General features: G+C 51.9%; 1 protein-coding gene across 1 annotated transcript in view; it reads left to right on the top strand.

Annotated features, from left to right (window-relative positions):
* Window positions 1-24,974, top strand: part of WLS (Wnt ligand secretion mediator) — a 25,539-nt gene extending 565 nt beyond the window's left edge. The window contains exons 2-12 of the mRNA XM_041472208.1: window positions 10,476-10,748; window positions 15,903-16,027; window positions 16,459-16,620; window positions 17,364-17,500; window positions 17,850-18,018; window positions 18,177-18,274; window positions 18,796-18,859; window positions 19,068-19,211; window positions 20,475-20,558; window positions 22,040-22,193; window positions 22,816-24,974. Coding sequence (XP_041328142.1) covers window positions 10,476-10,748; window positions 15,903-16,027; window positions 16,459-16,620; window positions 17,364-17,500; window positions 17,850-18,018; window positions 18,177-18,274; window positions 18,796-18,859; window positions 19,068-19,211; window positions 20,475-20,558; window positions 22,040-22,193; window positions 22,816-22,925 — 1,520 coding nt within the window. The 3' untranslated portion in view covers window positions 22,926-24,974. The remainder of the gene's footprint in view (window positions 1-10,475; window positions 10,749-15,902; window positions 16,028-16,458; window positions 16,621-17,363; window positions 17,501-17,849; window positions 18,019-18,176; window positions 18,275-18,795; window positions 18,860-19,067; window positions 19,212-20,474; window positions 20,559-22,039; window positions 22,194-22,815) is intronic.
* Window positions 24,975-26,024: the final 1,050 nt, after the last annotated feature.

Genomic DNA, 26,024 nt, shown 5'->3' with positions numbered 1-26,024 from the left:
GGGCGGCCAAGGAAAAATTTTTTTTTTTTTTTTTTTTTTTTTTTTTTTTTTTTTTTTTGGCCTGGTTTCAGCCTGGACTTAAAGAAAGAGGGAAGTGGGAAAGCTTCAGTATGGCGACGGAACGCGCAGGGAGCCTCGCGTTTCAAAGTTGGCTTAGAAAATAATAATAATTTATTTTTTTAAAAGGATTTTTCCTCCCTTCTTGGCGCTGCACCTCCCCGTGCCTCGGCCTCCGAATCGGCCGCGGGAGGAAACCTCCCCCTTGCCAGAATGTGAACAAAAAAAAATATTAATAAAAAAATTTTTTTTTTTTTTTTTTTTTTTTTTTTTTTTTTACTAGAAAGCAGCTGAGTTCTGCGCCGGCTCCTTGGAATGCTGGGCACACGGATGTGGCTGCTTTGGCCATTTGCAGGGTGGGAATGTTGCCCTCCTGTCCGGGAAGGGCTGTCCAGCCCTGCGGGGCATCCCTGGGGCAGGGCCGGCTCCCCGGGCCCAGCCCTTCCTCCCGGCAGGATCCCTGCGAGCTCTGCGGCTTTTCAGCAGGAATCGGGGTCAAATTCACTCCCAAACTTTGTTGCACTTGGTTGGGAGGATAAAGTCGGGCTGTTCTCTCTGTTTGAGAGGGATCGAGGGAATAGCTCGGGCGTTCCTCAGGAAGCAGGCTCTGTGCTCCTGGTGTCCATCAGTGCTTTGCCTTCGTGGCCTTGAATTATCAGCCTCTAATAACCATAAAATTCCACTAAACATAACTTTAGAAAACTTCAGTTTCCCTCATTCTCTTACTTCCTCACCTCCATCACAAGGGAGTTGCTGGCACATGTTGACTAAAACTTATTTTTCCTGCTTTTGCAGGCCTGAAACCACACCAAGTTTATCAGGATTAGCTTTTTTCCTTCCTTTATTTTATTTTTATTTTATTCTTTTTTCTTCCCTCTTTAAGAGAATTAGCTTTTTTTCCTTTTTTTTTTTTTTTTTTTTTTTTTTTTTTTCTTCCCTCTTTAAGAGCTGGTTCAAGAGCAGGTTACTGAACCCACTGCTGATTCCTGAGATAAAAATGTCTTGGCCTGTGCTGTGCAGAGAAGCCAGACTTCATCTTAAAAGAGTTTTTTTCTAGCAGTTTCTTGCTGTGAAATTGAAATATTTGCTTTTTTCAAAGGTGTTGCTCAGAAAGCCTTGTTTGTGCTGGCATCTGGGAACAGATGTGACAAACATGTTTATGGTTGTCTTTACAGGGAAAAGACAAATGTTTCTGCTCAGTTTTGAAGGGATTCAGAGATTAAAGTATTTAAATTATGTTAGTTCAGTTTTCCAGCTGGTTTATGCCCTGCTTTATTGGCTGGTGCTGCTTCTGGGCATCCACCTTGCGCCCTCCCATCCTGGATGGGTCTCCCAGGTGGGGCATGGACAGGTTGGATGGGCTGGGGCCAGCAAGGACAGGGATTTGGGGCTGAGTTCAGTGCCCTGCACGAGCTCAGTCACTGCATCCTGCTGGAATTCCTGCACAAGCTCTGTCACTGCATCCTGCTGGAGTAAATGCTTTTTCTATCTGTGGTCAGGTCCTAGGGGGTGCTGCCCCAAAAGTTCTTTAATTCCTGGAAGTCCCACTTTGATCCTTCCTCAGATCAAACTGCTCTAATCAATCACCCAAACTGTTCTTTCCTCTGCAGCGTTTACCCCTTCTGATGCATTTAAGGAGTTCTGAGGCTCATCCCTGAGCCAGCAGCTCCCAGGAGCTGCAAATCCAGGGATATCTGGTGCTTGTGAAACACTAAGTGCCATGTGTAAGCGAGGTGTGGTCCCCAACATCTGGCAGGGTCACACACAGCCTGGGAGGCTGAGCAGCTCTTCCCGGGAACCTGCCTTGTTCTGGGCTCCCTGTATCCCTGGAAACTCTGATCCAGGGGCTTGGGCCTGACCCCTTTAGGGGTTCCCAAGCGTGTGGTGTTTCCCACCAGGAAATTCTCTGGTGAGCAGCAGGCTGGTGGCCGGCGTTCCGGAGGGATCCGAGCCGTGCACTGGCAGGAGAGCTGCCAGTGCCACCCCACAGCTGCTGCCAGGGGTGACACCAGGTGGGCTGGGAGCAGAGGTGGCACTGACACAGTGGCCCCACTCTGGTTTGATCCAGCGCACCCAACAGACACCAAAATCCGGTTATTTTGGTGTGCCCAGGTCTAGACAACCCAAAATACGTACACGAGTGGGACAGGGCTGCTCAGCCCAGCCAGCCTTTCCCCTCGCAGGCACTTAGGTCATGTTTCAAAACAATGACTAAGTGCTCTATTTTAACAGATCCCTCGTGCCAGTCCAAAATACCCAAATGCAGCACGTTGGTACCTGATACAACCACCACAAAGCTGATTTTCCTCACATCAGGGGGTTTCTGCCGCGGCTGGTTCCCAGCTCGGTTTTGGGCAGTCGCTGTGTGATGCCAGAGTTTTAATGCAGCTTCCACATTTCCAACAGCACTTTTATTTAGCAGCAGGAGCCTTATCAGCTCTCAGGTGGGATTTGCTGAGAGCTGTCTGTTGGCAAAGCACAAGATGCACATGGATGGGAGAAATTCCTGTGGCAGGAGGAAGCTCCTGTGCCAACAGCTCCCTGACAGGAGCGTGCAGCCAGGTGAGGGTCAGGCCCTGCTCCCAGGGAACAAGGGACAGGATGAGGGGAAACAGCCTTAAGCTGTGCCAGAGGAGCTTTAGGTTGGATATTTGGGAAAATTTCTTCATGGAAAAGATTGTCCAGCCCTGCTACAGGCTCTCCAGGGCAATGGTGAAGTCCCCGTGCATGGAGGGAGCTTTGCAAAGCTCAAAAGGGAGCAAATACCCCAAAAGAGAATTTTATTGGGCTGGTTCTTTGCTGTGCCTTGGTAATGAACTGTTGGCTCCAGAAAGTGGGGCTGTCACTACTTGAAACCCCACAGGATTGCTGGTGTCTGCTCCCTTCGTGGAAAACATCTTGTTTAAAGGTCACGCTTCTGGGCTCTGTGTGATGTGTTCAGTTGGGATGCAGCAGTGGGAGATAGAACACGATCCACAAAATTAATCCTAATGCAGCCTTGTCTCCACTATCCTGCTGTAAATGATGGCACGTGTGGATTACAGGAGACTGGGATCACCAGGAATGGTTTCTGTTATCGTTTGTGAGGAATGGGGCTGATGATAATTTACAGGCACGCCAGCATTCCCGGGAGCCCCTGCCTGCTCTGCCTTCCCTGCATCCAGTGTGGCTGTCCTGGGATGCCACCAGGCTTGTGACAGCCCTGGACAAGGCATGAGGACAAACCTTGCACCTCCAGTGCTGGGGCAGTGTTGGATCTCTCAGAACAAGAGAGAACCCGAGGGGCTGGAACATGTCCAGGGCAGGGAACAGAGCTGGGAAGGGTCTGGAGCCCCAGGAGAGGCTGAGGGAGCTGGGAAGGGGCTGGAGAATCCCTGAGGGAGCTGGGAAGGGGCTCAGCCTGGAGCACAGGAGGCTCAGGGGGCCCTTGTGGCTCTGCACAGCTCCTGCCAGGAGGGGACAGCCGGGGGGTCGGGCTGTGCTCCAGGAGACAGGAGGGACAGGAGCAGAGGGAACGGCCCCAGGGTGGGCCAGAGGAGCTCAGATTGAATATGGGGAAAATTCCTTCCTGGGAAGTTTCTCCATCCCTGGCACAGCTGCCCAGGGCAGGGCTGAGTCCCCATCCCTGGAGGGGTTTAACATCCCTGTGGATGTGGCACTTGGGGACATGGGGCAGGGGTGGCCTTGGCAGTGCTGGGAATAGTTCAATTCCTGGCCTAAAAGGGCCTTTAACCTAAACAATTCCATGGTTGGACCAGCTGCAGCTTCCACCTGGCTGTGCCTGCTGATGGGAATTTTGGCTGGGATGCTCCAGTGGAGGTCACCATGACTGCCAGGCCAAAGCTGAGCTGGGACACACCAGTGTCCTCCTGACAGCTGCCAGGATGGAAGTTGTGTGTGCAGAATCTGACTGGATTTATGTGGGTTTGGTGCCTCTTGGTTGTTTGGAAAGCAAAGCTTTTGATTACAAATTGTCTGTCTCTGTGGGAAGCTGTTGGTGTCCCTTCCTAGTTGCCTTTTCATCTTGGAATCTTTATATATATAAAGTTATTTTATATATGTATATATAAAGGGGAAAAAAAAAACCAACCCAGATCTCTGTGCAGCAACATCTCAACTTTGAAAACTTTTTGAAAGTGAATTTTCAATGAATTATTTTATATGAGTTACTTTAAAAATCCTTTCCAACTCAAACTTCTGTGCTTCCAAGGATGCCTTATCCCCAGTCACAGATCCTTGGTTCAAAGAAGCACAGGGAATGCAGAAGTGTCTGTGGTCCAGGCAAACCCAGAGCAGGCTCACACCCAGGGAAGTGCTGCTAGTCCAGTGCCCACCCATACACTGTACAAATTTAACTGATTGGAAAAGTGGAGGGATTTATTTAGCACATGAGTCCTCTGGGCTGAGGGGATGGATTAAGGAGGTGCAGGTTCACTGCTCCCTTCCCTGGCTTAGGCTGGAAAAAACAGAATTGTTGTGACTGGAGGAGCTCAAACTTCCTTGTGTGTCTGGCCTGGAGAGATAATGAGTCATGTGTGGCCATGGCTGAGCAGCTCTCCACAATCCCAGCTCATTATCTAAATGTCTGATTTGGCTCCTAAGCCCCCAGTTTCCAGGATTTCATTTTCTTTCCTGGGATTTCATTACCTTCCTCGGGCTGAGCTGATCTTTTGACAGGGAAAGCGCTCGGATTTCCAAGGTATGGATAGGAAAGAGTGTTTCAGGCTGGGGATAAAGAACATTTTTGTGTGCCTGACTTCCTTTCATGCAGGGCCTCTCCAGGAGCTGCTCGGTGCTCCGTGGCCGTGAATGCCAATGGATCCTGTGTATAGGCACATTCCTGCAGTGCTGCAGCCTTGGCAGAGGCGCTGGGAGCCCAGGAGAAAGCAGACACGAAAGGTCATGTCTGTTTAGTTTAGGTCTGCTCAATTCTTCTTTTGAGGAGCTGTAACTGTAGCTGAATGGGCAAAAGTGCCAGAAATGGAGAGTTCCCAGGCAGGAATGGCAGTGCTGGGGCCTGAGGAGCTGGGAATCCTTGGAGGTGCTGGGTTTTTCTCTTTTCACAGCTGCATCACTTCCAAACCCTAACCAGAGCTCAGGTGACAAGGTCAGTTCTCCTGCTGCTCCCCCTCTGTTGATTAAAATGTGACCTGAGCTCTTCCCAAGCACTGCTCCTGCTGCCTCCTTTCCCTTGGAGAGGGAAAACCTCCACACAGGAAGCCTTTTCCTTGGTAAATAACACTTGTGGCCTTTGAAGTCCCTGATAGCCTGGGAAACCCTTTGAAGGCTCAAGGTGTCCAGTGGGGAAGGGCCTGGCCTGGCCCATTCACATGGAGATGAAATTCCTCACATATCTGAGCGCGGCAGTTTCCAAGGTATCTTATCTTGGGGAGTGTCAGGCTCAGGAGAAAAGCTGCTGGATAACAACAGCTCTTCCTGCTCCTTGGGATCTGTGTGCAGGGATTTCATACCTTGCCTGGGAGTTGCAGGAAATGCATCTCATCCCACTGGAAAACTGACTTGGAAGGAGATCAGGCTCTCTGTAGCAATTAGTAAATCAGTCTTACCTATTTTTTTTTTTTTTTCCCCTCTTCTTTTAAATATGTTTGAATATCCATTTCTGCATTTAGGAAGCTCTAGTCATGCTCACCTCATTTGTATTCGTTGCTGCTGTTGAATATGGATGCGAATTATGGAGATCATTCATTCAGTTCTCCCAGCAAGTTGTGCCTCATAAGATTTCCCTGCTTTGTGACTTGCCTGGGGCTGAGGGAATAATTCCTTATCTCTGTTCCCCAGGAGCTCTTTGGCTACTTATCAGGGGGCTGGGAATCCCCTGCTCCCTCAGTTCTAAGGGCTGTGGGCACGGCTCCTGCAGTTCCTTGGGAGCTGATTTTTTGGGAAAAACCTTCAGTTTGTGCTGCTCTGAAGAGGCTTTGCTGGTAGCAAAGCTGCAAAAGTAGCACTGGAGAACAAACCTTGAGGAAAAACACAACCCCTGGGACATGAGAGTACCCAGCAATATGTGACTGGACTGGGGAGTCACAGAATCCCAGGGGGGTTTGGGTTGGATGGACCTTAAATCCCATTTTATCCCACCTCTGCCATGGCAGGGACACTTCCATTATCCCAGGCTGCTCCAAGCCTGTCCCTGTTCCAGGGATCCAGGAGCAGCCACAAAGTTTCCATTCTGATCCAGGAAACTTGGGTTTGATGGTTTGGACAGGTTCATTTTTATGGTCTGAAAAAAAAAAAAAAAAGACAGAAACATGTAGAACTGATAAAATGTCTCTGAAACAACAGAAATGTGGGTGTTCAGCTGCAACAGGATATCTGGAAACTCCCACTGTAAATCAGGGTGGAATTGGTGCCCCAGGGCTTTAAAGGATTTTGGTCTGGATAAAGCTTGAAGTCAAATTTAAGAAAGAAAAACCTTTCCCAAGGGGAGTGGGCTACCAGTAGGCAGTGGGGTTATTTAAATATGCAATTATTCTGCATATGAAAGCTGCTGCAATGTTCCAAAAAGCTTTGTGAAATAAGAACTATCAAAGAAATAGTAATTAAAACCTCTGTGTCACTCAAGTTTATTAAACTGGTGCCACTGAGGACAGGAAAAGAGGGAGGCAGAAAAAAAAATCACGCTGCAATAAATACATATGTATAATCCTGAGTGCATATCTGGTGTTATCCAGGTCCTGGCTGTTCCAGTTGGAAAAGCTGGGTCTGTCCATGATAAATTAGCTTGTTTATTCCTACCCTGCAGTCGCTTAGGGTAATGAAGCAGAAGCCCTTTGTGTGTGCTCGCTGGGAAGTGCTGGCTGGCTCCGAAGGGGGTAATTGAGTAGAAAAGCAGAATGCTCCCGGTGCCGGGAGAAGTTAAATCCCCCCGAGGTCAGGGGGATTCAGCCTTTAATCAGTGTGGACACAATGCAATTGAGAGTTTCCAAAGGGCTTGTTTATGGTGCTGGAGCAAGGGTCGGTGGTTAATGGGAGCGCTGGAGGTGCTGGGATGAGAAGGTGCAGGATGTGATGCCCAAGGTGAGGGCTGCTGCGGAGCTGAGAGGGTGGAACTCCTGCAACTGGAGGGCAGGAGGAAGGAGGTGTTTGAAGCTTCGTCACAGGAGCTTTTTGAAGATCTGCTAAATTTATTGAAATTAAAATATTGAGTGATGGCTCTTACCCAAACCTAGGTGTATGTAATATATCCCCCAAAAAAGCTCACTTGTCTCAGTAATTTTTTTTTTTTTTTAACCCAGATTTAAATCTAAAACCAGAGAAGCAGTGTGGGTTTCTTTCTTTGAGGACTACCTCCTGAGGGAAGTCCCTTGGACCTTGTTTTCTGCTGTCCTGGTGGGATCAGGCCCTGAGCACCCTGCCCTGACCTTCTGGCTGAATGGAAAGGATGAAATCCTGTGCAGGAGTTGTTTCAGTAGTGAGACACGGCTGAGGTGGCCCTGGCAGTCCATGGGAAGCCCTCCCTGGGCAGTGGTGGCCACGCTGGTGAAGGTGTCCAGCTTTCCAAGTATTTGCTGGCTAAAACCATCGCGGGGAGCAGCAGGATGTGCTCTGCCCCTGTAATTTAGGATAGGCTTGGGATTTCTGCAGTGAGCTGGGCACCTTTGGAGGCCCAGCTGGAGGAGATGCAGAGGCAAAAATCTAGGGGAAATTTAGATAAATAGATATTGGGAAGGAATTGTTCCCTGGCACAGGTGCCCAGAGCAGCTGTGGCTGCCCCTGGATCCCTGGCAGTGCCCAAGGCCAGGCTGGACACTGGGGCTTGGAGCACCCTGGGATAGTGGAAGATGTCCCTGCCATGGCAAGACTTTGAAATGAGACAAACTTTAAGGTCTCTTTCAGTCTGTGATCCTGCTGGTAGCTCCAGCACCTCCTGCCCATGGCTTTTGGCACTTGGCACTGCTGGTGTCCAGCCCCCTGGCAGGAGGGGACTCTGCCCCATGGCTGCTGCCAGCCCCTGGGGGCAGGACTCCCTCCTGGGGGCTCCTGGCTGAGCTGGCTCCCAGAGAGCTGCACTCCCCTGGCTCCTGCCAAACCTGCCTCTGGAAGCTCTGCTCCCCTCCTACTCCAAGTGGTACCTGCACTCCTGCAGCTCTCATGGCAGCGAGCAGCCCGAGGCTGATGCACTGTGCTGTGCACACAGAGCTGTTCAATTATTCAATTATTCACAGGCTGACAGAGATCTGGGATCTGTGGGGCTGCTGCACCCCCCGGGCTGGGGGCAGAGGGGCTGGGGCAGCCCTTGGCACCACAGCACAGCCCAAATCCCTGGGTGTGAGCTTTGTTTTGCATAGCACTTTGTAATGCTCTTGGCTGAGTTGGCTGCAGCTCCACAAAGCATTTTTTTTTCCTCTTGGTTCAATGCTCGCTTGGATTTAATGGGCCAGGAGCCAAATCAGTAATGGAAGCCAAGTGCCGACGTTTGTTTGGTGTGCAATTCCCGACGAGGAATATGTATAGTAATTGTCTCATGCTCCTCAAAGCTGTAACTTTGGCAGAGGGGAGGCTGCAGGGAGCGTGCCAAGTGTTTAAAATCATAATCAGGCAGTGATGAAAACATGTATTTATGGCTATAATGAGTTGCATCAAAGCAAGAAACGTTCGGCTTCTCTGTAGAGGGAACGCTGTCTCTTAATTCAGAAATGCCTTCGAAATCACCCAGAATGTGTCAGAGTTAAAGAGCTCAGAGAGCTCGGCTGAAATGCCTGGCTTACTTCACAGCAATATTCCTGATACTCCCTTCCAGCTGCAGTTCTAGCTGTGGTTATTGGGCTCTGCATCGAGGCACGGCGGAGGAATCAACATTTATTGCAGTGTTTTATGCACTACGGGCATGTCGTGAGAGTTCTGTAACCCTGGACTTGCAGCTTCATTTGTGTTTGTTTGTGGAGTGCTTTGTTTCATTCTACTTTGCTGCTTCTTGATGCAGTATTCAGAGTGGATATTGGGCAAGGTTCTTCCCCAGAGGGTGCTGGGCACTGCCCAGATCCCCAGGGAATGGTCCCGGCCCCGAGGCTGCCAGAGCTCCAGGAGGGTTTGGACAGCACTGCCAGGGATGCCCAGGGTGGGAATGTGGGGGTCTGGATCAATGATCCTTGTGAGTCCCTTCCAACTCAGGATATGTCCTGATTCTGATACCAAGAAATTCTGTTTGGTTTTGGGGTTGCTTTAATATCTGAGTGTTGTGTGATTGCTGCGTGCAGCAAAGGTTTGGGATGCAGCAGTGCAACAATGCATCTCAGGAACTGAGATCCATCTGGGAGTACTCCTGAATCCTTTCAGTGGGAAAAGCCCTCTAAGGTCAGAGAACTGAGATCCATCTGGGAGTACTCCTGAATCCTTTCAGTGGGAAAAGCCCTCTAAGGTCAGCAAGTCCAACCATTAACCCACCTGCTGATGCCAGTGCCCTGGAGCCCACCCTTATCCCAGCATCCCTGTGCCTTTGGAGCTGGAAGAAACTCAGTGCTGTGAAAAAATGGAAAAAATGCAATTCATAAACATTTGGCTTTTGAGTAACTTCCTCCTGCCTGGCGTTGAGTCACCGCTCCCTGCCCGTGGGAAGCCGTGTGGCTGTCACCCTGTGCCGAGGTGGCACGCTGGGCAAGGTGCTCCACAGGGCTCCTGGCTGCCATCCCAAATGGCTCCAGAGCTGCTGGGATGATCCTGCTGTGCCCAAATTACAAGGGAGCCAGGGCTGAATCATCTGGGTGTAGCAGTGCGGGGCTGGGGGCAGCCAGGAGCCCTGGCTGGGAGGGTGAAGCTCACTCTGGGGTTGTTGTCCTTGGAATATTGGGAGTTTGTAGGGTGCTGTTGTTGCTGCTGGAATTTTTGGGGTGGCTGTGATCTGTAAGGGAAGTCCTGGATGATCAGAATGAGGATGGTGACAACATGAAAATCACCTTCTGCGGAGTCCTGCTTCCCATGCCGCTCACTGCCCGGGAGGAAAATCTTCCTGCCCGAGGAGATGTGTGGCCTTTCATGGTGCAAATCCCCATGGTAAATCCTGCCCTGAAGGACCACAAGGTTTGGGATTAGTTTATCCATCCAGGTTTCTCTGGGCACATACTTTCTGTGTGGATTTGCTTGAATGAGCACAGGGAAAAGAAAAAATTTCAGTAAATCAGGCTGATTTTGTGTGACCAAGGTATCTGAGACTGAACCAGCAGATCCCAGCTCTTCAATTAATCCTAATTTGATCCCACTACAAAGTCAGTAATACATCTGTGGATGTAATAAACTTAATTACTTGACTGTGAGATCAAAGAGCTGTGAAGGAGCAGCACTGGGTGCATTTGTTTTAAATTGCCTTCAAAGAGTCGAGCGGGGAGCTGCGAGTTTTGGTGGGGAAGCCGCTGTATCAGATGTCTGCAGATGCTACAAGTGTGCTTCTCTTGCGTTGCCAGCTCCCAGCCCCACGACAGCTGTTCCCTACATGTCAGTGAAGTGCATTGACGTGAGGAAGAACCACCACAAAACCAAGTGGCTGATGCCCTGGGGACCCAACCACTGCAAGAAGCTGAAGGACTTTGACGAGGCCGTGAGCCGGCAGATCGAGGCCAATGACATCGTGTTCGCCGTGCACATCCCGCTGCCCAGCAAGGAGATGAGCCCCTGGTTCCAGTTCATGCTCTTCATCATGCAGCTGGACATCGCCTTCAAGATGGACAACGACCTCAGTAAGTGACTGGCAGAGGGAGCTGCTGCCTGCCTCTCTTTTCCCAGAGTGCCTCCCCTAAAGGGGTTTTTACCTCGTGCTGTGAGTTGTGTTGGTGCCACACCACAGTGAGGTGGTGCTGGAGCATTTCCTGAATCTGGGAACTGGTGATCCTGGAATGGTTTGGGTTGGGAGGGACCTCAGAGCCCATGCAGTGCCACCCCTGCCATGGGCAGGGACACCTTCTACTGTCCCAGGCTGCTCCAACACACCCTCGGACACTGAAGGCTTCCAGGGACAGCCACAGCTGTCCAGCCAGGAGTTCCTTCCCAATATCTAACTCACAGCCAGGAGTTCCTTCCCAACATCTAACTTTAATTTCCCTTCTCTCTGTTTGAAGATATTATATAAATACTAAATAAATATATAACACCCTCCCCGACACACACAAAACACACAACTCTTCTGAAACTCAGAAATAATCCTGCACTAAATCCTGCAAAATTATGCTGGGGGCAGCAAGGGCAGGACTGCTCTGGCCCTCCCTGGAAGGGAAGTTGTCCATGTGTTTGCATGTTTTAAAGTGTCTGGGGAAAATCCCTCTCTAACTGTAAGCTACAGTGAATAAACAATTTTCTTTCCAGACTGGTTGGGCTGGGTGTGTGGAGCTGCTGCCCTGGCTCCAGCCTGGCTGTGGGGCAGGCTCCATGCTGGAGCAGTGGGGTGGAATTAGTTCAAGGAGTTAGTTGGGGTTAGGAGCTTTTTTAGCCATCTTTGTGTACTTGACCCCTTCCTGCTCAGCGTGGAACCGTTCCTCCAGCTATTTATCCCAAAATCCTGGACTGGTTTGGGTTGGGAAGGACCTCAGAGCTCCACTCCCACCCCCTGCCGTGGGCAGGGACACCTCCCACTATCCCAGGCTGCTCCAAGCCCTGTCCAACCTTCAGCACTTGCAGAGATGGAGCAGGGATGATTTAATGCATTATCATGAAGATAAGTTAGAAATGAGGTTGTAGAAAGCTTTCACCTCTGTTCTTATCCCTGTAATTATCTCTGAAATACAGAGAGAGCAGCTTTGTGCCTTTATTAAGGCCTCACCTCCTTCCACTTGGACAGATGATTGCATTAGGGAAACAGCTCTTTATCCTGAGGATTTTCAAGCTGAACCACCATGCTGGAGTCAGGAGCTGGCTGAGCCCTTGGAGCAGGCTGCTGGAATGCTAACCCAGCCTCTGGCAGCATTTCTGCTGCAAGAGCAGAGCCTTGGCTTCAGCTTTGTGCCCTTCAGCCACTGAGTCCTGCACAGGTGGGAGGGTTTGTTTGAAATCTCAAAGCAGAACAGCTCATCTAGGGCCACCCTCTGGGTAATAAAAAGAAGCTTTGGGGATTGTCCAACACTTTGTACCAAGCTGAAGGCAGGTGTAGATTAAGTGTAGAATCTGAGGAACTAGCAACACATTTTTTGCTTGCTAGATTGTAACAGCTCTTACAGAAATAACCATCAGACTTGTTAAGCTAATTTCATTGCATGTGTGTGTCTGTCCCCTGCTGTTAAATGAAAAGGCCTCATTGATCAGGTGACTGTGGTCAGCTCCTTGAAAGGGACAGCAATAAGAAAGTGAAATAACCTCAGTTCTTTTTTTAAAGCAACAATTCAAGTTTCTTCTCCCTGGGGCTCTGAGCCCTCCAGGCCTCCTCCTGCTGTGGCCGATGCCAGCAGGGGCTGGTGCCAAACCAGGGCCACTCCTGGAAGGCACCACAGCTGCTGAAGCCTCTGGTCATTGTCCTGAAAACTGTCTTGGAGCTGCCCCAGATCATCCAGGAAAGCAGCACTGCTGGGAGCTGCAAGGATTTATCCTCCTGGAGAAGCTGCTGCCTGGGGCTCATCCTGCTCTCCTGGCTCCTGTAGCTCCACTGCAGGCTCTGAAGGTGCTGTGCAGGGTCCTGGGCTCTGCCAGTTCCCCTTGGCCTTCACCAGGGAGGTTTCTGAGCCACATCAAACTGTCTCCTGCTGTTTTCCTCCAAGGCCCTTGATTGTCCTCTTCTCCTGCAATTCCTAAGCAAGGCCAAGGCACAGAGTAAACCTGTATTCAGTTTTTTCAGGGTGCTGGGTGCCCAAACCCTCCTGGTTCAGGGGCAGCTGGACTGTGCCTTTGGGAAATGTTGGTGACTCATGGTGCTGACTCCTCATCCACAGAGAGCTGGAGTCAGTCCTGTGTCAGCTCTCCCCATCCAGGACCTGTGTCAGCTCTTCTTGTCCAGGACCTGTCAGCTCTTCTCATCCAGCCAGAAAGGGTTTTTCTGGGACAGAGGGGAAGGGCAGCCCTGGTAAGATGCCCTGAGAGAGCCTGGCAGGGCCTGAGCCTCCTGGAATACCCCGGGGGATCTCACCTTTCAGAGGAACAACCAGCCCTAATCACCTGCACCTTGGGAACGCCCTCTGGACTTCCAGTGGTTTTGAAACACAGATTTTTCAGAATGCAGAGGTTTAGAAGCTGAGTTTATCTTTCCCAGAAAGCCGAGAGAGATTCAGGCTGTTCCTCTGAGGAAGAGGCTATTTCTGTGCTGTCCCTTTCCTTTCTTGATGCATTGTGCACTCAATTATTAAAACCCTTTCCCAGCAGAGGAAGGAGATGGAGTTTCTTTGCAGCTGGAAAGCAACAGTGTACAGCGAGAGGGCAGAGTGCTGCAGCCTCCTTTTCTAATTCATCCAGCCTTGGGCTTTTTAGTAGGTTTTGTAATTTTAGGGAGCTGGTGAAGGATGGAAGTGTAATGGAAATAATTCCAGCATTTCTGCTTGCCTGCCATAGGCTTCTCCCCAGCCAGCTGAGTTAGTGTGCAGCTGGCACAGAGCCCCCTCCTGAAACAACTCCACTATTTTTAGGCCATTGTAATGTGAGTGAAGATATCCTGGGCAAGTATTGTCCTATAAAGTGATTCATGGAAAAGCTCCTGGGCAGTAAAATGCCAGTGGGAAAAATGACACTGGTGGTGTTTGGAGCATGAGCAGGGAGTCCCTCACTTGGGAGGGTCACAGAGCTCAGGGCTGGGGGACCTCCAGGAGCGTGTCTTGTCCTCATTTGGGTTGGAAGGACCTCGAAGCCCACCCAGTGCCACCCCTGCCATGGCAGGGACACCTCCCACTGTCCCAGGTGCTCCAGCCCCAGTGTCCAGCCTGGCCTTGGGCACTGCCAGGGATCCAGGGGCAGCCACAGTGCCAGGGCCTGCCCACCCTGCCAGGGAAGGATTTATCCCTGATAAATCTGATCCTGCTCCCTCTCAGTTTAATGCTGTGCAGGAAAAGGACACCCTCCCCTCCCCAGAAAATTGTCTATTCATCATCTGATTAATGGGAATAAGGCACGAATCTTCTGAAGATTTGGTTCTCTGTCACTGTCCTCGTTTGTTCCTCAGGGACAATGGGAGTTGCTGATGGAAGGCTGGCGTAGGATTATCATGGAATCATTTAGGTTGGAAAAGACCTCTAAGATGGAGTCCAACCACTAACACAGCTCTGCCATCAGTCTGCTGTGCTGAAATATATGGATATATGGATATATCTGTATTTTATGTTGACAGCCCTGAAGGGTCTTTGCACAAAACTCATTTCCAAGGGGAGGTGTCACCCCAGCAGAGAGACTGATGGAATTCCAGAGGGAGCCTCTAATCCATTGGCCTGGAAAAGCACGCAGCAGTTCATCTTCTGCCTGCTGGTTTTCATACTCCATGGCAGCAGCAACATTTGGACTGCAAAGATGAAATACTGAAAGCTGTTTTTCTTGGATTTAATCCCAAGCATTCCAGTTGGTTTTATGGCTTCTGAAATGGAGTTCATGGTTCTTTTTAGCCGGGCCAAGTTCAACCTTATGTTCCCATTTATCTGTTTTGCTGGTCTCCTAAACAGCGGATCTGAGATGGCAAATTCGTGTTTCATGGAAACCCAACTCCTGGCAGCTCTGGAAAGGGACTGCATATGGATCTGGATGGTACAGATCACATGCACCAGAAAATGCTCAGAAAAATCCTGAAGTGTCCACATCAGATGCACAACCCAGCCACCTCCAAAGGGTGTAAAAATAGAACTGCCAACCACAGATCCCATCCACGCCCCTTCCCATCCGGTGGGATGAGTGTGCCACCGTGTATTCCCAACAAAAACATAGCTGAAAAGATGGGTTCTGGAGCCATCTCCCAGTGCTTCTCCACAGTGGATGGTTCTGGAGCCATCTCCCCACACTTCACAGTGGAAGGTTCTGGAGCCATCTCCCAACACTTCTCCAAGGTGGAAGGTTCTGGAGCCATCTCCCAACACTTCTCCAAGGTGGAAGGTTCTGGAGCCATCTCCCAACACTTCTCCAAGGTGGAAGGTGCTGGAGCCATCTCCCAACACTCCTCCACAGTGGATGGTCCTGGAGCTTTTCCAGCAGCTGTGGCTGTTAAAGGTTTGGTGCCCTGCAAAAGGAGGCTGGGCTGTAAGATGCACATGCTCATTTTGGAGCGTGTTCCTCGTTCAGAGCCTTCCCTGGGATCTGTGCCTGGTAAACAGGAGGATTTTCCAGCTGGTGGAGCTGGTACAGACTTGCCTCAAGTTTTTAAACGTGTTGCTGCTCCTTGGCAGCCTCAGCTGCTGCTCCAGTGCATGAACTCGCTCGGTTCTGGCTCCTCAGTGAGCCTGTTCCAGCCTGAACCAGCCTGATCCAGCCTCAGTCCCTCCTGGCAGCAAGGACCCCCTGGCAGTGTCCTGCCAGGAGCACCTTTCCCAGCAGCTGTATCGCAGACTGTCACTGTGCACACGTCCAGGAGGGACGAGCTGCTGGTCCCACAGGATGTGTGACCTTGCCAGGCCATGAGCTCCATGTGTGTCGCTGGCGTGCGAGCTGGGCCATCTGCAGAGGCAGGAACAAGTCAGGGCAGGCATGGAGGAGCAGGGGAGGGCTCTAAAATGTTCTGTAGGTGAGGAAGGGAGAGCTCCAAACCCTTCTGTAGAACAACTGAGGCTAAACAAGACACATAGAAAACATCAATGCTGTTGTGTGTGGCTGGTTCTGAGTTTTTTCCCAGCTAGGCCATCACAGCTCAGCTTCAGTTTGTTCATTACCTTCATAAAGGAACTTGGTGTCATGTTTTTTAATTACTCTGGGAACCTTCTGAGCCTCCTGTCTCCTTGCTGTTGCAGAGGAAAACGCAGAGATCACCCTGGATGTGTCGCTGGCCTATCGTGACGACATGTTTGATGACTGGGAGGAAATAGCACACGCCATAGAGATCAGGAAGCTGAAGTGCACCTTTGGCTCTCCAAAAGTAAGGAATATGAATGACACCGGGGGTGGGGATGAGTGGGAGCTGTCCTCTTCCAATCACAGAACCACAGAATTGCCCTTTCCATGAAAAAATTTTCCCCAATATCCAACTTTAACCTCCCCTGGCACGACATGAGACTGTTTTCTCTTTGTCCTGTCACTTTTTTTTTGGGAGACAAGGCCAATCCCCACCTGGTTTCCACCTCCTCTTAGGGTTCATCTTGGAAGGCTCCCATTTAAAGCCTGAAATGTGAACCTGTCTGAGGTCACACCTTACCTACCCAGTGATCCCAGACAATCCAAAACTTGAGGAGAAGTGTCCCTCGGGCACTGTCTCACTCCCAGGCCCTGGGTGCTCGCGGTGCTCCCAGCTGGAGGGCTCTGTGCTGTGCTGGTCCCGGGGCTGAGTGGTTCTGCTCCTGCCCTTTGCAGACGGTGGAGTCCGAGGGCCGTCACTACGACTGCGACTTCCTGCCCTTCATGGAGATCGGCAGCGTGGCACACAAGTACTACCTCATCAACATCCGCCTGCCCGTCAACGACAGGAAGGGCATCAACGTGGGCATCGGCGAGATCAAGGACATCCGCCTCGTGGTGAGCGCCCTGGCCTCCTCTGCCATCTGTGCCCGGGCTGCTGCAGCTCCTGCCCCAGCTCCTCTGCCTCCAGGGGGGACTGTCCTCCTCCCTGGGAATGCCCTGCTCTTCTCAGGAGCCCTCCCTAGGCCTCCTCTTCCCAAGGCTCCGAGCTCCCTGTGTCCTCTGCTTCCCACCCCAGTCTGCCTGGGATGCAGAGTCCTTCTTACGGACAGGAGCTAAGGAGGAACAGGAGGGTTCAGAGGGGGCCTGGTCTGCCCTGGAGTTGGCTGTGGCCATGTGTGGGAAGGCTGTCAGTGATCCTTGCTCTGCCTGCCCTCGAGGCTGGGTGAGCAGGGATGCTTTTCCCAGCTGGAGCCCTCCCACCACGGCTGCGGTGGCTGCAGACAGCGGTGGGAGGACGCGTGGCTGGAGAAACACGTTAATGAGCCAATGCTCTTCCCACCAGGGAAGACTTGGCTCCATGAGGATCTTGTTACTTGTCTGGGAGTGATTCTGCCAGCTTTTTCCATGCTGTGTCAGAATTCCCTCTCCCTCACCATGGAAGCTGTGTCTGCTGGCATTTGTTCTCAGACCTTCTGGAACCTGCCCAGGTGGCCTGGGGGCTCAGTGGGCACCCGTTCTCTGTCCATCACTGGCCAAACCATCCTTGGGATGCACTTACACCTCTGTGCCTCTCCTGACACTCCATGAGGAGAAGCACAGGGCGATGATGTCAAACCCTGTGCTCTGGTTTTCCTCAGGGCATCCATCAAAACGGAGGCTTCACCAAGGTGTGGTTTGCCATGAAGACCTTCCTGACGCCCAGCATTCTGATCATCATGGTGTGGTACTGGAGGAGGATCACGCTGATGACACGTGCCCCTGTCCTGCTGGAGAAGTGAGTTGGGGCCCGTGGTGGCCCAGGGGACCCACTGAGGTGGTCATTGCTCCCAGGCAGAGCCCATGGCTGGGAGAAAGGAATTGTCTCTTCTCCATCCCCTCCCTCCACCCAGGTACCCTGGGAGCTGGAGACCTCCACAGCTTCTCTTTCCTTTCCTGTTAAACCCCTGGAGAAAAAGGAGCTGCTCTGAGGAGCTCAGTCCTAGCGGGTTTGGTGGCAGGAGGTGACACTTCCCAAAAAGTGCTGGATTTCCTTCTGTTGCTCTCCACACACAGCTTTGGCTTTTGGGGTTCTGTCCTTCCCTCTCACACTGGGATGTGCAGAGGTGGTGTTTGTGCCTCTCCAGGGTCATCTTTGCTCTGGGAATTTCCATGACATTCATTAACATCCCTGTGGAGTGGTTTTCCATCGGATTTGACTGGACTTGGATGCTGCTCTTCGGAGACATTCGACAGGGCATCTTTTATGCCATGCTGCTCTCGTTTTGGATCATCTTCTGCGGGGAGCACATGATGGTGGGTACCACCCCTGTGGGAAGGTGATTTCCAGCCCTGCTTCCAGGAAAACCTGGCAGCTGATGGTTGGAAATGATGCTGGGGGGACGTGCACCAGCTGAGGGGATTTCAGGCTAACTTGCTTTTCCTTTTTCTCTGCCTCCCCACCTGGTGACCAGGACCAGAACGAGCGGAATCGGCTCTCGGGCTACTGGAAGCAGGTTGGGCCCATTGCTGTGGGCTCCTTCTGCCTCTTCATCTTCGACATGTGTGAGAGGTGGGTGCAGCTGCGCTGCCCAGGCCCGGCCATCCCAGGGCAGGGGCTCCTGGCCACCTCCTGCAGCAGGGACCAGCAGTTCTGCCCCATGGCTGGGTGCACAGCCCCGTCTCCCAGAGCCAGGGGAGGCTCCTGCGGGTGTTCCCAAGTGTGCTGGCTGTGGAAACACTTCCCACCTCACCTTCTCCTCACCCACGTGGGAAAGCAGCACAGCTGCTTTCTGCTTTTCCCCTGCAGAACCTTGGGAAAAGGTTCTTCCCTCAGAGGGTGCTGGGCAGTGCACAGATCCCCAGGGAATGGGCACGGCCCCGAGGCTGCCAGAGCTCCAGGAGGACTGGGACAATGCTCTCAGCCACAGGGTGGGATTGTTGGGGTGTCTGTGCAGGGCAGGAGCTGGATCAGTGATTCCTGTGGGTCCTTCCCACTCAGGATGTTCCCTGATTCTGTGATTCCCAGGCTGCAGAGTGGACAAGGGGCCCTCTGAGCCCTCTGACAGTTGGTGTTTTCTCTCCTCTCTGCAGGGGAGTGCAGCTCAAGAACCCCTTCTACAGCATCTGGACCACCGAGGTGGGCACGGAGCTGGCTGTATCCTTCCCCTGGTTTGTGGGAGAGGGAGTGCTCCCTCCTGCCAGGTCCCTGGGAGGTGTGGGCAAACTCCCTGCTCTTGGGGGGCAGGGGGTGGCTCAGGCACTGCAGGAGGTCACTGGGGAGCTGCATATGGGAATCACCTGGGTAATGTTTTCTAGGATTTCCTGTTAGTTTGTGCCATTTTCCATTAACTTCCTCTGCACAGATGGCCTTTATTATAGTCGCAGGGATCTGCCTGTGCCTCTATTTTCTCTTCCTGTGTTTCATGGTCTTCCAAGTGTTCAGAAACATCAGTGGGAAGCAGTCGAGCCTCCCTGCCATGAGCAAGGCTCGCCGCCTTCACTACGAGGTAAGGGTCCTCCTTGGGGCACAGATTCCTTGTTTTTAAAAGACATTTCGGACCTCAGAGTCTGTTCTGAGACCTCTTTTATCCATAATCTCCTCATACTTCCATTTCTCCTCCTCTAATATTAACTTTTGTGTTTAATGGGAGGTCTTGCTAAGACCATCTGGTTTTTCACAGTATAAATTTGGATTTTTGGGGTCGTCATTTCCTTACGAAGTTGCTGGAGGGTCAAAGCACATTCCCCCCATCATCCCCATTTTTAGCCCATGATTTTGTATGTTTTTCTGTTCTACCTGATTTGCCTGCTGCCAAACCTGAGGAGCTCACTCTCAGTGTTTAAACTGCTTCTACAGGGGTGCAAATAGTTATCCCCAAAGTCATTCTGTTAAATTATGGTCACTTCTTCTTTAAACAAGTCATTATCACTCATCAGGAACGCACATAAAAATTTAGAAAACTGGACTTGAAAGAATTTGAAGCAGATACTGAGTGTTTTTCCCTCTAGCAGGAGGCACAGGGGTTCAGCTTGTGGTGCAGAGCTGCTGCTGCCACACTCCACATCCAAACATCTGGAGAGCACAGATCTGGTGTGGAAGAGTTAAATTAATAGTCCTTTGTTGTCGTGGTATGGCAGGGTAATTACGCAGACACTGACATTTCCACCTAAATTCCAGAACCAGGTTAAAAAAACCCACGCACTCACCCAAAACCAAAAGAATTTGTAAGTAAAAATGTAGAACCAGTGAAAGCAGGGGTGGTGGGCAGTGGGATTGCCAGCGAGGAGTTTGTCTCGGAATCTCCACTCTGTGCTGGCCAGCCGGGTTTTGCAGACATTGGAATCGCTGCCGTTCCCTCCCAGCCGGGCCGGGGGTGAGGATGAGTGTGGTGAGACCCCGAGCCCACGCTGGGACACCGACCCCACCACGTGTTTGTTTTACAAGAGCTCTGAGCTGTCGGGGCCGTCTTCCACTTAATTAACTGCTGCTCAATCAGTCACCGGGCAAATGTCATGGAAAGGCAGCGCTGTCCAGACGTGCCCACCCCGCGCGGAGCTTCCGGCAGGAGCGCAGACGTGTGGGGAGCGGAGGATATGGGCTGTGCTGAGCACGGCACAGGAGTGGGTGGAGGTTGTTTTGCTTTGGGGTTTCGTGGGTTGGACCCTTGTTTTATTTTTTATTTTTTATCCTCGTGTCTTGTCTATCCTAAAACCAAAAATGGGTTTTGTGGATTCTGTTAATGTGACCAGTGACATTTCTCTCTAAACAGGGGCTGATTTTTAGGTTCAAGTTCCTGATGCTCATCACCCTGGCCTGTGCAGCCATGACCGTCATCTTCTTCATCGTGAGCCAGGTGAGGGGAGGCTCTGGGCTCCCCGGGAGAGCATCAGCCGCCGCTTCCCAGCCGCTCCCGACGCCGCTCATGGCTGGTCAGACAGGACTGGCCTGTTCTGAGCACGTTTGATAACAAGTTGCTTTTGAAGAAGTTGTTTTGGTTTGTTTGAAGCTCTGCCATGCAGTTGCTGAGGCTGGAGCCGGCACAAAGGCCCTTGGCTCCCGGGGAGCGCTGGGGCCGTGCCGTGCGGGAATCGGCCAGCAGGCTTTAGTCATTTCTGAGAACTCAGCGAGAGGAAAATGTTCTGTTCACACCGAAACACTCGGGTGGCTTTGTGTGCCCACGGAGACATGACAGCATCCAACCTTCCCTGGGCTGACTGCAGCCCTGCTGTGCCCAGCAGTAGCTGTACCTGTTTGTCCTGAGCTCCGATGTCACCTCTGTAAGAATGGGCTTTTATCACTGCTTGAATCATGGAGTCACAGACTGGCTTGGGCTGCCAGGGACCTTAAAGCCCATCTCATGGGCTGAGGCACCTCCCACTGTCCCAGATGCTTCCAGCCCCAACGTCCAGCCTGGCCTTGGGCACTGCCAGGGATCCAGGGGCAGCCACAGCTGCTCTGGGCACCTGTGCCAGGGCCTGCCCACCCTGCCAGGGAACAATTCCTTTCAATATCCCATCCAGCCCTGCCCTCTGGCAGTGGGAAGCCATTCCCTGTGTCCTGTCCCTCCAGGCCTTGTCCCCAGTCCCTCTCCAGCTCTCCTGGAGCCCCTTCAGGCCCTGCAAGGGCTCTGAGCTCTCCCTGGATCTTTTGCTTCTCCAGGTGAGCACCCCCAGCTCTCCCAGGCTGGCTCCATGGCAGAGGGATTCCAACCCTCAGAGCATCTCCGTGGCTCTATTTTTAAGCTACTGTAGTTTTCCTCTTGGCCTTTATGTTGTTCTTTAACAGAAAGCAACATTGCAGCCTAAGCAGTCTGTGTATCTTCAAGGAATATTAATATTGATGATATTTTCATGGATGTTGATGGCCCTCAGCGTGTGGCAGGTTGGTGCTGTCAGCCTGGCCCCTCCTCAACCAGCCATGCTCAGCACACCAATTCCCCCATTATTCACGCTGGTTTTCCTGCTATAAAAGGTCTATTTTTAGCAGGTGGATGTTTTGGGATGTCAGTCCCCAGGCAGTGCCCTTTGTGTACCAATCTGTGCTGAGCACATGCTTGTGGTGGGGGTATCGCAGAGTGCAGCGCTTTGGTCGCAGTAAATGAGACATCAGAGCTGCAGAAGTCCTGAGGGAATCACTTTGTCAGGAGCATTTTGTCCCTGCAGACTGAGCCTGAAGAGGAGAATCCCAGCCTGACTTCTGCCTCACTGAACCTGTTACACTCCATTTCCTCCATCCTGTTGAATTGGTGCTGCTCTCACTGATGTACTCCAAGGCTGTGTCTTTAGGGAATTTGCTCTTCCTGATGGCCTGTCCGTGTCCGTTTTCCCTGGACAGGTGACAGAAGGCCACTGGAAGTGGGGGGACATGACGATCCAGGTGAACAGCGCCTTCTTCACCGGCATCTACGGCATGTGGAATCTGTACGTGTTTGCCCTCATGTTCCTGTACGCGCCGTCCCACAAGAACTACGGCGACGACCAGTCCAATGGTAAATGTCCCCACATGACCCGAGGGCTCTCATGGGGACACAGAGGTACAAAGTAGGGGGTGCCTTCTGGGCCTTTTTTTTTTTTTTGGCCCAAGTGCACACTCAGCGCCTTGAAAAGTTTTGCAAATGATGGTTTGGGTTTCCAAGCAGGCATTTGAATTAATGGCTGGGTTAGACAGGTTTGACTTTTAGCCAAGGCTGGCTGAAGCCTTCGGGGTGGTTTTTGTGCCTTTTAGCATTGCCCAGATGGAACTGTGTAGCTCAGATGGAGGGATATGAGGAGTGGAGAAAATAGTCCCTCCTGTCAGGGAGTTGAGGAGAGCCAGATGGTTCTGCCTGAGCCTCCTTTTCTCCAGGCTGAGCCCCTTCCCAGCTCCCTCAGCCACTCCTGGGGCTCCAGCCCCTTCCCCAGCTCCGTTCCCTTCTCTGGACATGCTACAGCCCCTCAATGTGTTTCTTGTGCTTCTATTTAAGTAACTGTAAATAAAATAATTTATAGGAAAGTCGCTGGTCCGTGGCTTAGGCATCTTAGCGGCTGGAGGGAATAAAGTGGATCTTTTCCTTTGGAATAGTCCCACATTTTACTGTGAGACGGCACTGATGGAACACCTTTGTTTCTCAGGTGACCTGGGGGTGAACAGCGGGGAGGAGCTGCAGCTCACCACCACCATCACCCACGTGGACGGGCCCACGGAGGTGTACAAGCTGGCTCGGAAGGAGGCTCAGGAGTGACACGGAGGTGCCTCAGCAGGGACCGGCCTGGGGTGGGGAGCAGAGGACACACGAGTCCCTCTGGCTGGAGACCCCTCCAGCCGCATCCGCTCCTCGAGCACCCCGTCCCTGGTGCGTTCACAGAGCAGCGACAGCGAGCAGAACATTTGTAACTCTTTACTATGGTGTAGTTATTCCTGGGGGGAGGGCTGTGTATATTGTGTTACACTCGGGCACGTAAACCCTGCTGGAAGGGCACTGAGGTTGCAAAGTCGCAGGTCTGGACGTGGGGCTGGGGCAGAGCTGCAGTGGGGCTGGTTTGATTTTGCTGGGTGTGCTGGTGCATAAAGCTGCTGCAGGGAGCTCAGGCAGGAGCACGTGCTCAGAACTCTGGGTTTGCTCCTGTGTGCAACTTACACAAGCTGTTGGTTGTCGGGGGGAGCCTTGTTGTAAAAGCATTTAATTCCACCACTGTAGCTGTACTGACCCTTGTCTGAGTCTTTGGGGCAGCCCTGCAGCCGCCCTCTGTCGCTGGATGAAGCACAGCTGGGAGAGGAGTAGGCTGTTAGTAAGGCTTTAGTAGAAGCAGCAACTGCTTTCTCAGCAGGTTTTACAGCTGTTGGCTGGATACAGGGAATGGCCAGCCTGGGTGCTGAGCTGAGTTGCAGGAGAAGAGAGCACTCCTGACCCAAGTTCCCAGCTGGCTGATCCCACAGCCAGCTCCTCCCTGTTCTCACTCCCTTTGGCTTCCCCTGCTTTTGTGGCTTCCTCCACCTTCCCCTTTTGTTACAGTGCATCCCTGGGAGCTGGGCAGTCTCGCTCTGTGCGCTGCCAGGCTGGAGCAGAGCTGGATTCTTCCAGGGATTATCGGACTTGAAAGGATCCGCTGGTCACGCACTAATGTGGATCTTTGCTTTCCCAGAGCAGACGCAGCACCGGGCTCAGCCCCGTGCTGGGAGGCCTTTGGCAAAGAGAGGGGAGTGGGAACTGATCCGGGGTGGAGGCTTGACCTGAACCCTGCTGGGCCCAGTTCAGAGAAGTGAGCGGTGGGGAAGGGTCTGTGCTGCTCGGGGCACACCTTCCATGGCCTGGAGCGTCCAGAGAGCCTCAGGAGCAGGCAGGAGCAGGAGTCTGTGTTAACTGCTGGTAACGTGTAACTCACCCTACACCCTCCCAGTTCCGGCCTACAAGATAAGAATCTGCTGCCGCTGTGTTAAAGCGTTATAGGGGAGGCACAGAGGGGAAACTCATTCCTGTCAGCCCAGGTACCATCACAATTCCAGGTACCATAACAATTCCCACCCCAGAATTTATACATTTGCCCTCATCCTTTTATTAAAGCTCAGTACTATGAAAAAAGAGAGGGTGGCACCACAAGATCACCTTGCATGGGTTTGATTGCTGGGCACCATCACCTGGGGCTCCCCCAGTCAGGATGTGTCACACCAGGCAGACCCCTCTGCCAAAGGCCTGCTCCCCGTGTATTAATTGCAGCTCCTACTGGATTTTCTTAAAGCAATTCTGTTTGTTGTGTTTGCCCTCCCCGGGATGCCCAACTTCCCCTGCCCCTGGAGGCAGAGCAGGTCCAAGCAGTGTTCCTACTGTCGTAGCTACTCCATTAAAGTGAATTAAATCGACGCACGTCCCTGTAACCCCGGAACGTTCCCAGCTGAACGCTCGACTTTGCAACTTTGCCATCCCTTTTCCCTTGGGTTCTTACGTGATATTTATGTTGTTCCCATAGCTGTGTCCGTGGGTTCTTTTCCAGCTTAGACTATAGCATTGCGTTTTGTAAAGGCCCCCCACGAACGGGGAGCTGCAGCTTTCAAACCAAATTCTGTGTCAAACACTAACAATTTGTTTACGGGGCGCGTGTGCGGGCGTGTGTGGGTTTTTTATTTCTTCATTCCTCAGCCCAACTCATATGTCTCTGAAATAGTCCCTGGGTCTTATTAAAATATATCCTTTTTTTTTGTTTGTTTAGGTTGAGTTCAGTTTTTACAGAATGCTTTAAGCAACCTGGAAAACATGTAGTTTTGTTAATTTAAATAAAATATACAATACTGTGGACTTGTCATTGGAATTTCTCCTCATCTCCAGTCTCCTCTGGCAGTGGGAAGCCATTCCCCCTTGTCCCGTCCTTCCAGACCCTCATCCAAAGTCCCTCTCCAGCTCTCCTGGAGCCCCTTTAATTACGGGAAGGGGCTCTTAAGGTCTCCCCGGAGCCTTCTCTTCTCCAGGCTGAATAACCCTGCAGGGTTTTCCTTCCCGTCCCTGCTTGCCAGCCCTGAAGTTGTCACAGCTGTGCTGTGACCTTTGTGTGTTTGCCATCACCCCACTGCAGTGCTGGTTTGGGCATCAGCCTCCATCTGCTGCCATATTTCGAGGTGCTGCTGCCCCCTGCTTGGAGCCTGCTCTCCCCATGTTGTCTTGCTGTCTATAATCCAGGGAAAATAAATTTTTAAAAAGTGTTGGTGTCTTCTCCAAGGGAACAAGTGACAGGATGACAGGAAACAGCCTCAGGTTGTGCCAGGGGAGGTTTAGACTGGATATTTGGGGGAATTTTTTCATGGAAAGAATTGTCCAGCCCTGGCACAGCTGCCCAGGGCAAGGGTGGAGTCCCCATCCCTGGAGAGGTTTGAAAGGCGTGTGGATGTGGCACTTGGGGACACGGGGCAGTGGTGGCCTTGGCAGTGCTGGGGGAATGACTGGACTCAGTGGTCTGAGAGGGCTTTTCCAACCCAAATAATGCCATAATTCTTTGACTTGCACTCGGGGAGTAGTGGAAAATTTGATGAAAACAGACGAAGTTCAGCATCAAGAGCCTGAAGACCCCTTGCAGGAGGGGCTGCCCGGGTACAACAGCACCTGAGAGGGTGTGAGCTTCAGGCAGAGCCCGTGGCTCCAGCCAGGCCACAGGCAGTGCAGCTCTTTGGGACCTAAGGAGTGTCAAAAGAGCGAATAAATGAGATTTCAGTGCCTGTAGCACCGCCACCCGCTGGCACAAGCTCCTTTCCCGGGCGCATCCTGCCCTGGCAGGGCTCTGCTGCCACCTGCTGCCTCCAGAACCCGGCTCCGGCTGGACCGAGCGCACACCAGCGATCCCTCGGCAAGGAAATC

This window comes from Pyrgilauda ruficollis, unplaced genomic scaffold (assembly GCF_017590135.1).
Source record: "Pyrgilauda ruficollis isolate IOZ18807 unplaced genomic scaffold, ASM1759013v1 scaffold283, whole genome shotgun sequence".
Taxonomy (NCBI): Eukaryota; Metazoa; Chordata; class Aves; order Passeriformes; family Passeridae; genus Pyrgilauda; species Pyrgilauda ruficollis.
This window is presented reverse-complemented; position numbering and strand designations above follow the sequence as displayed.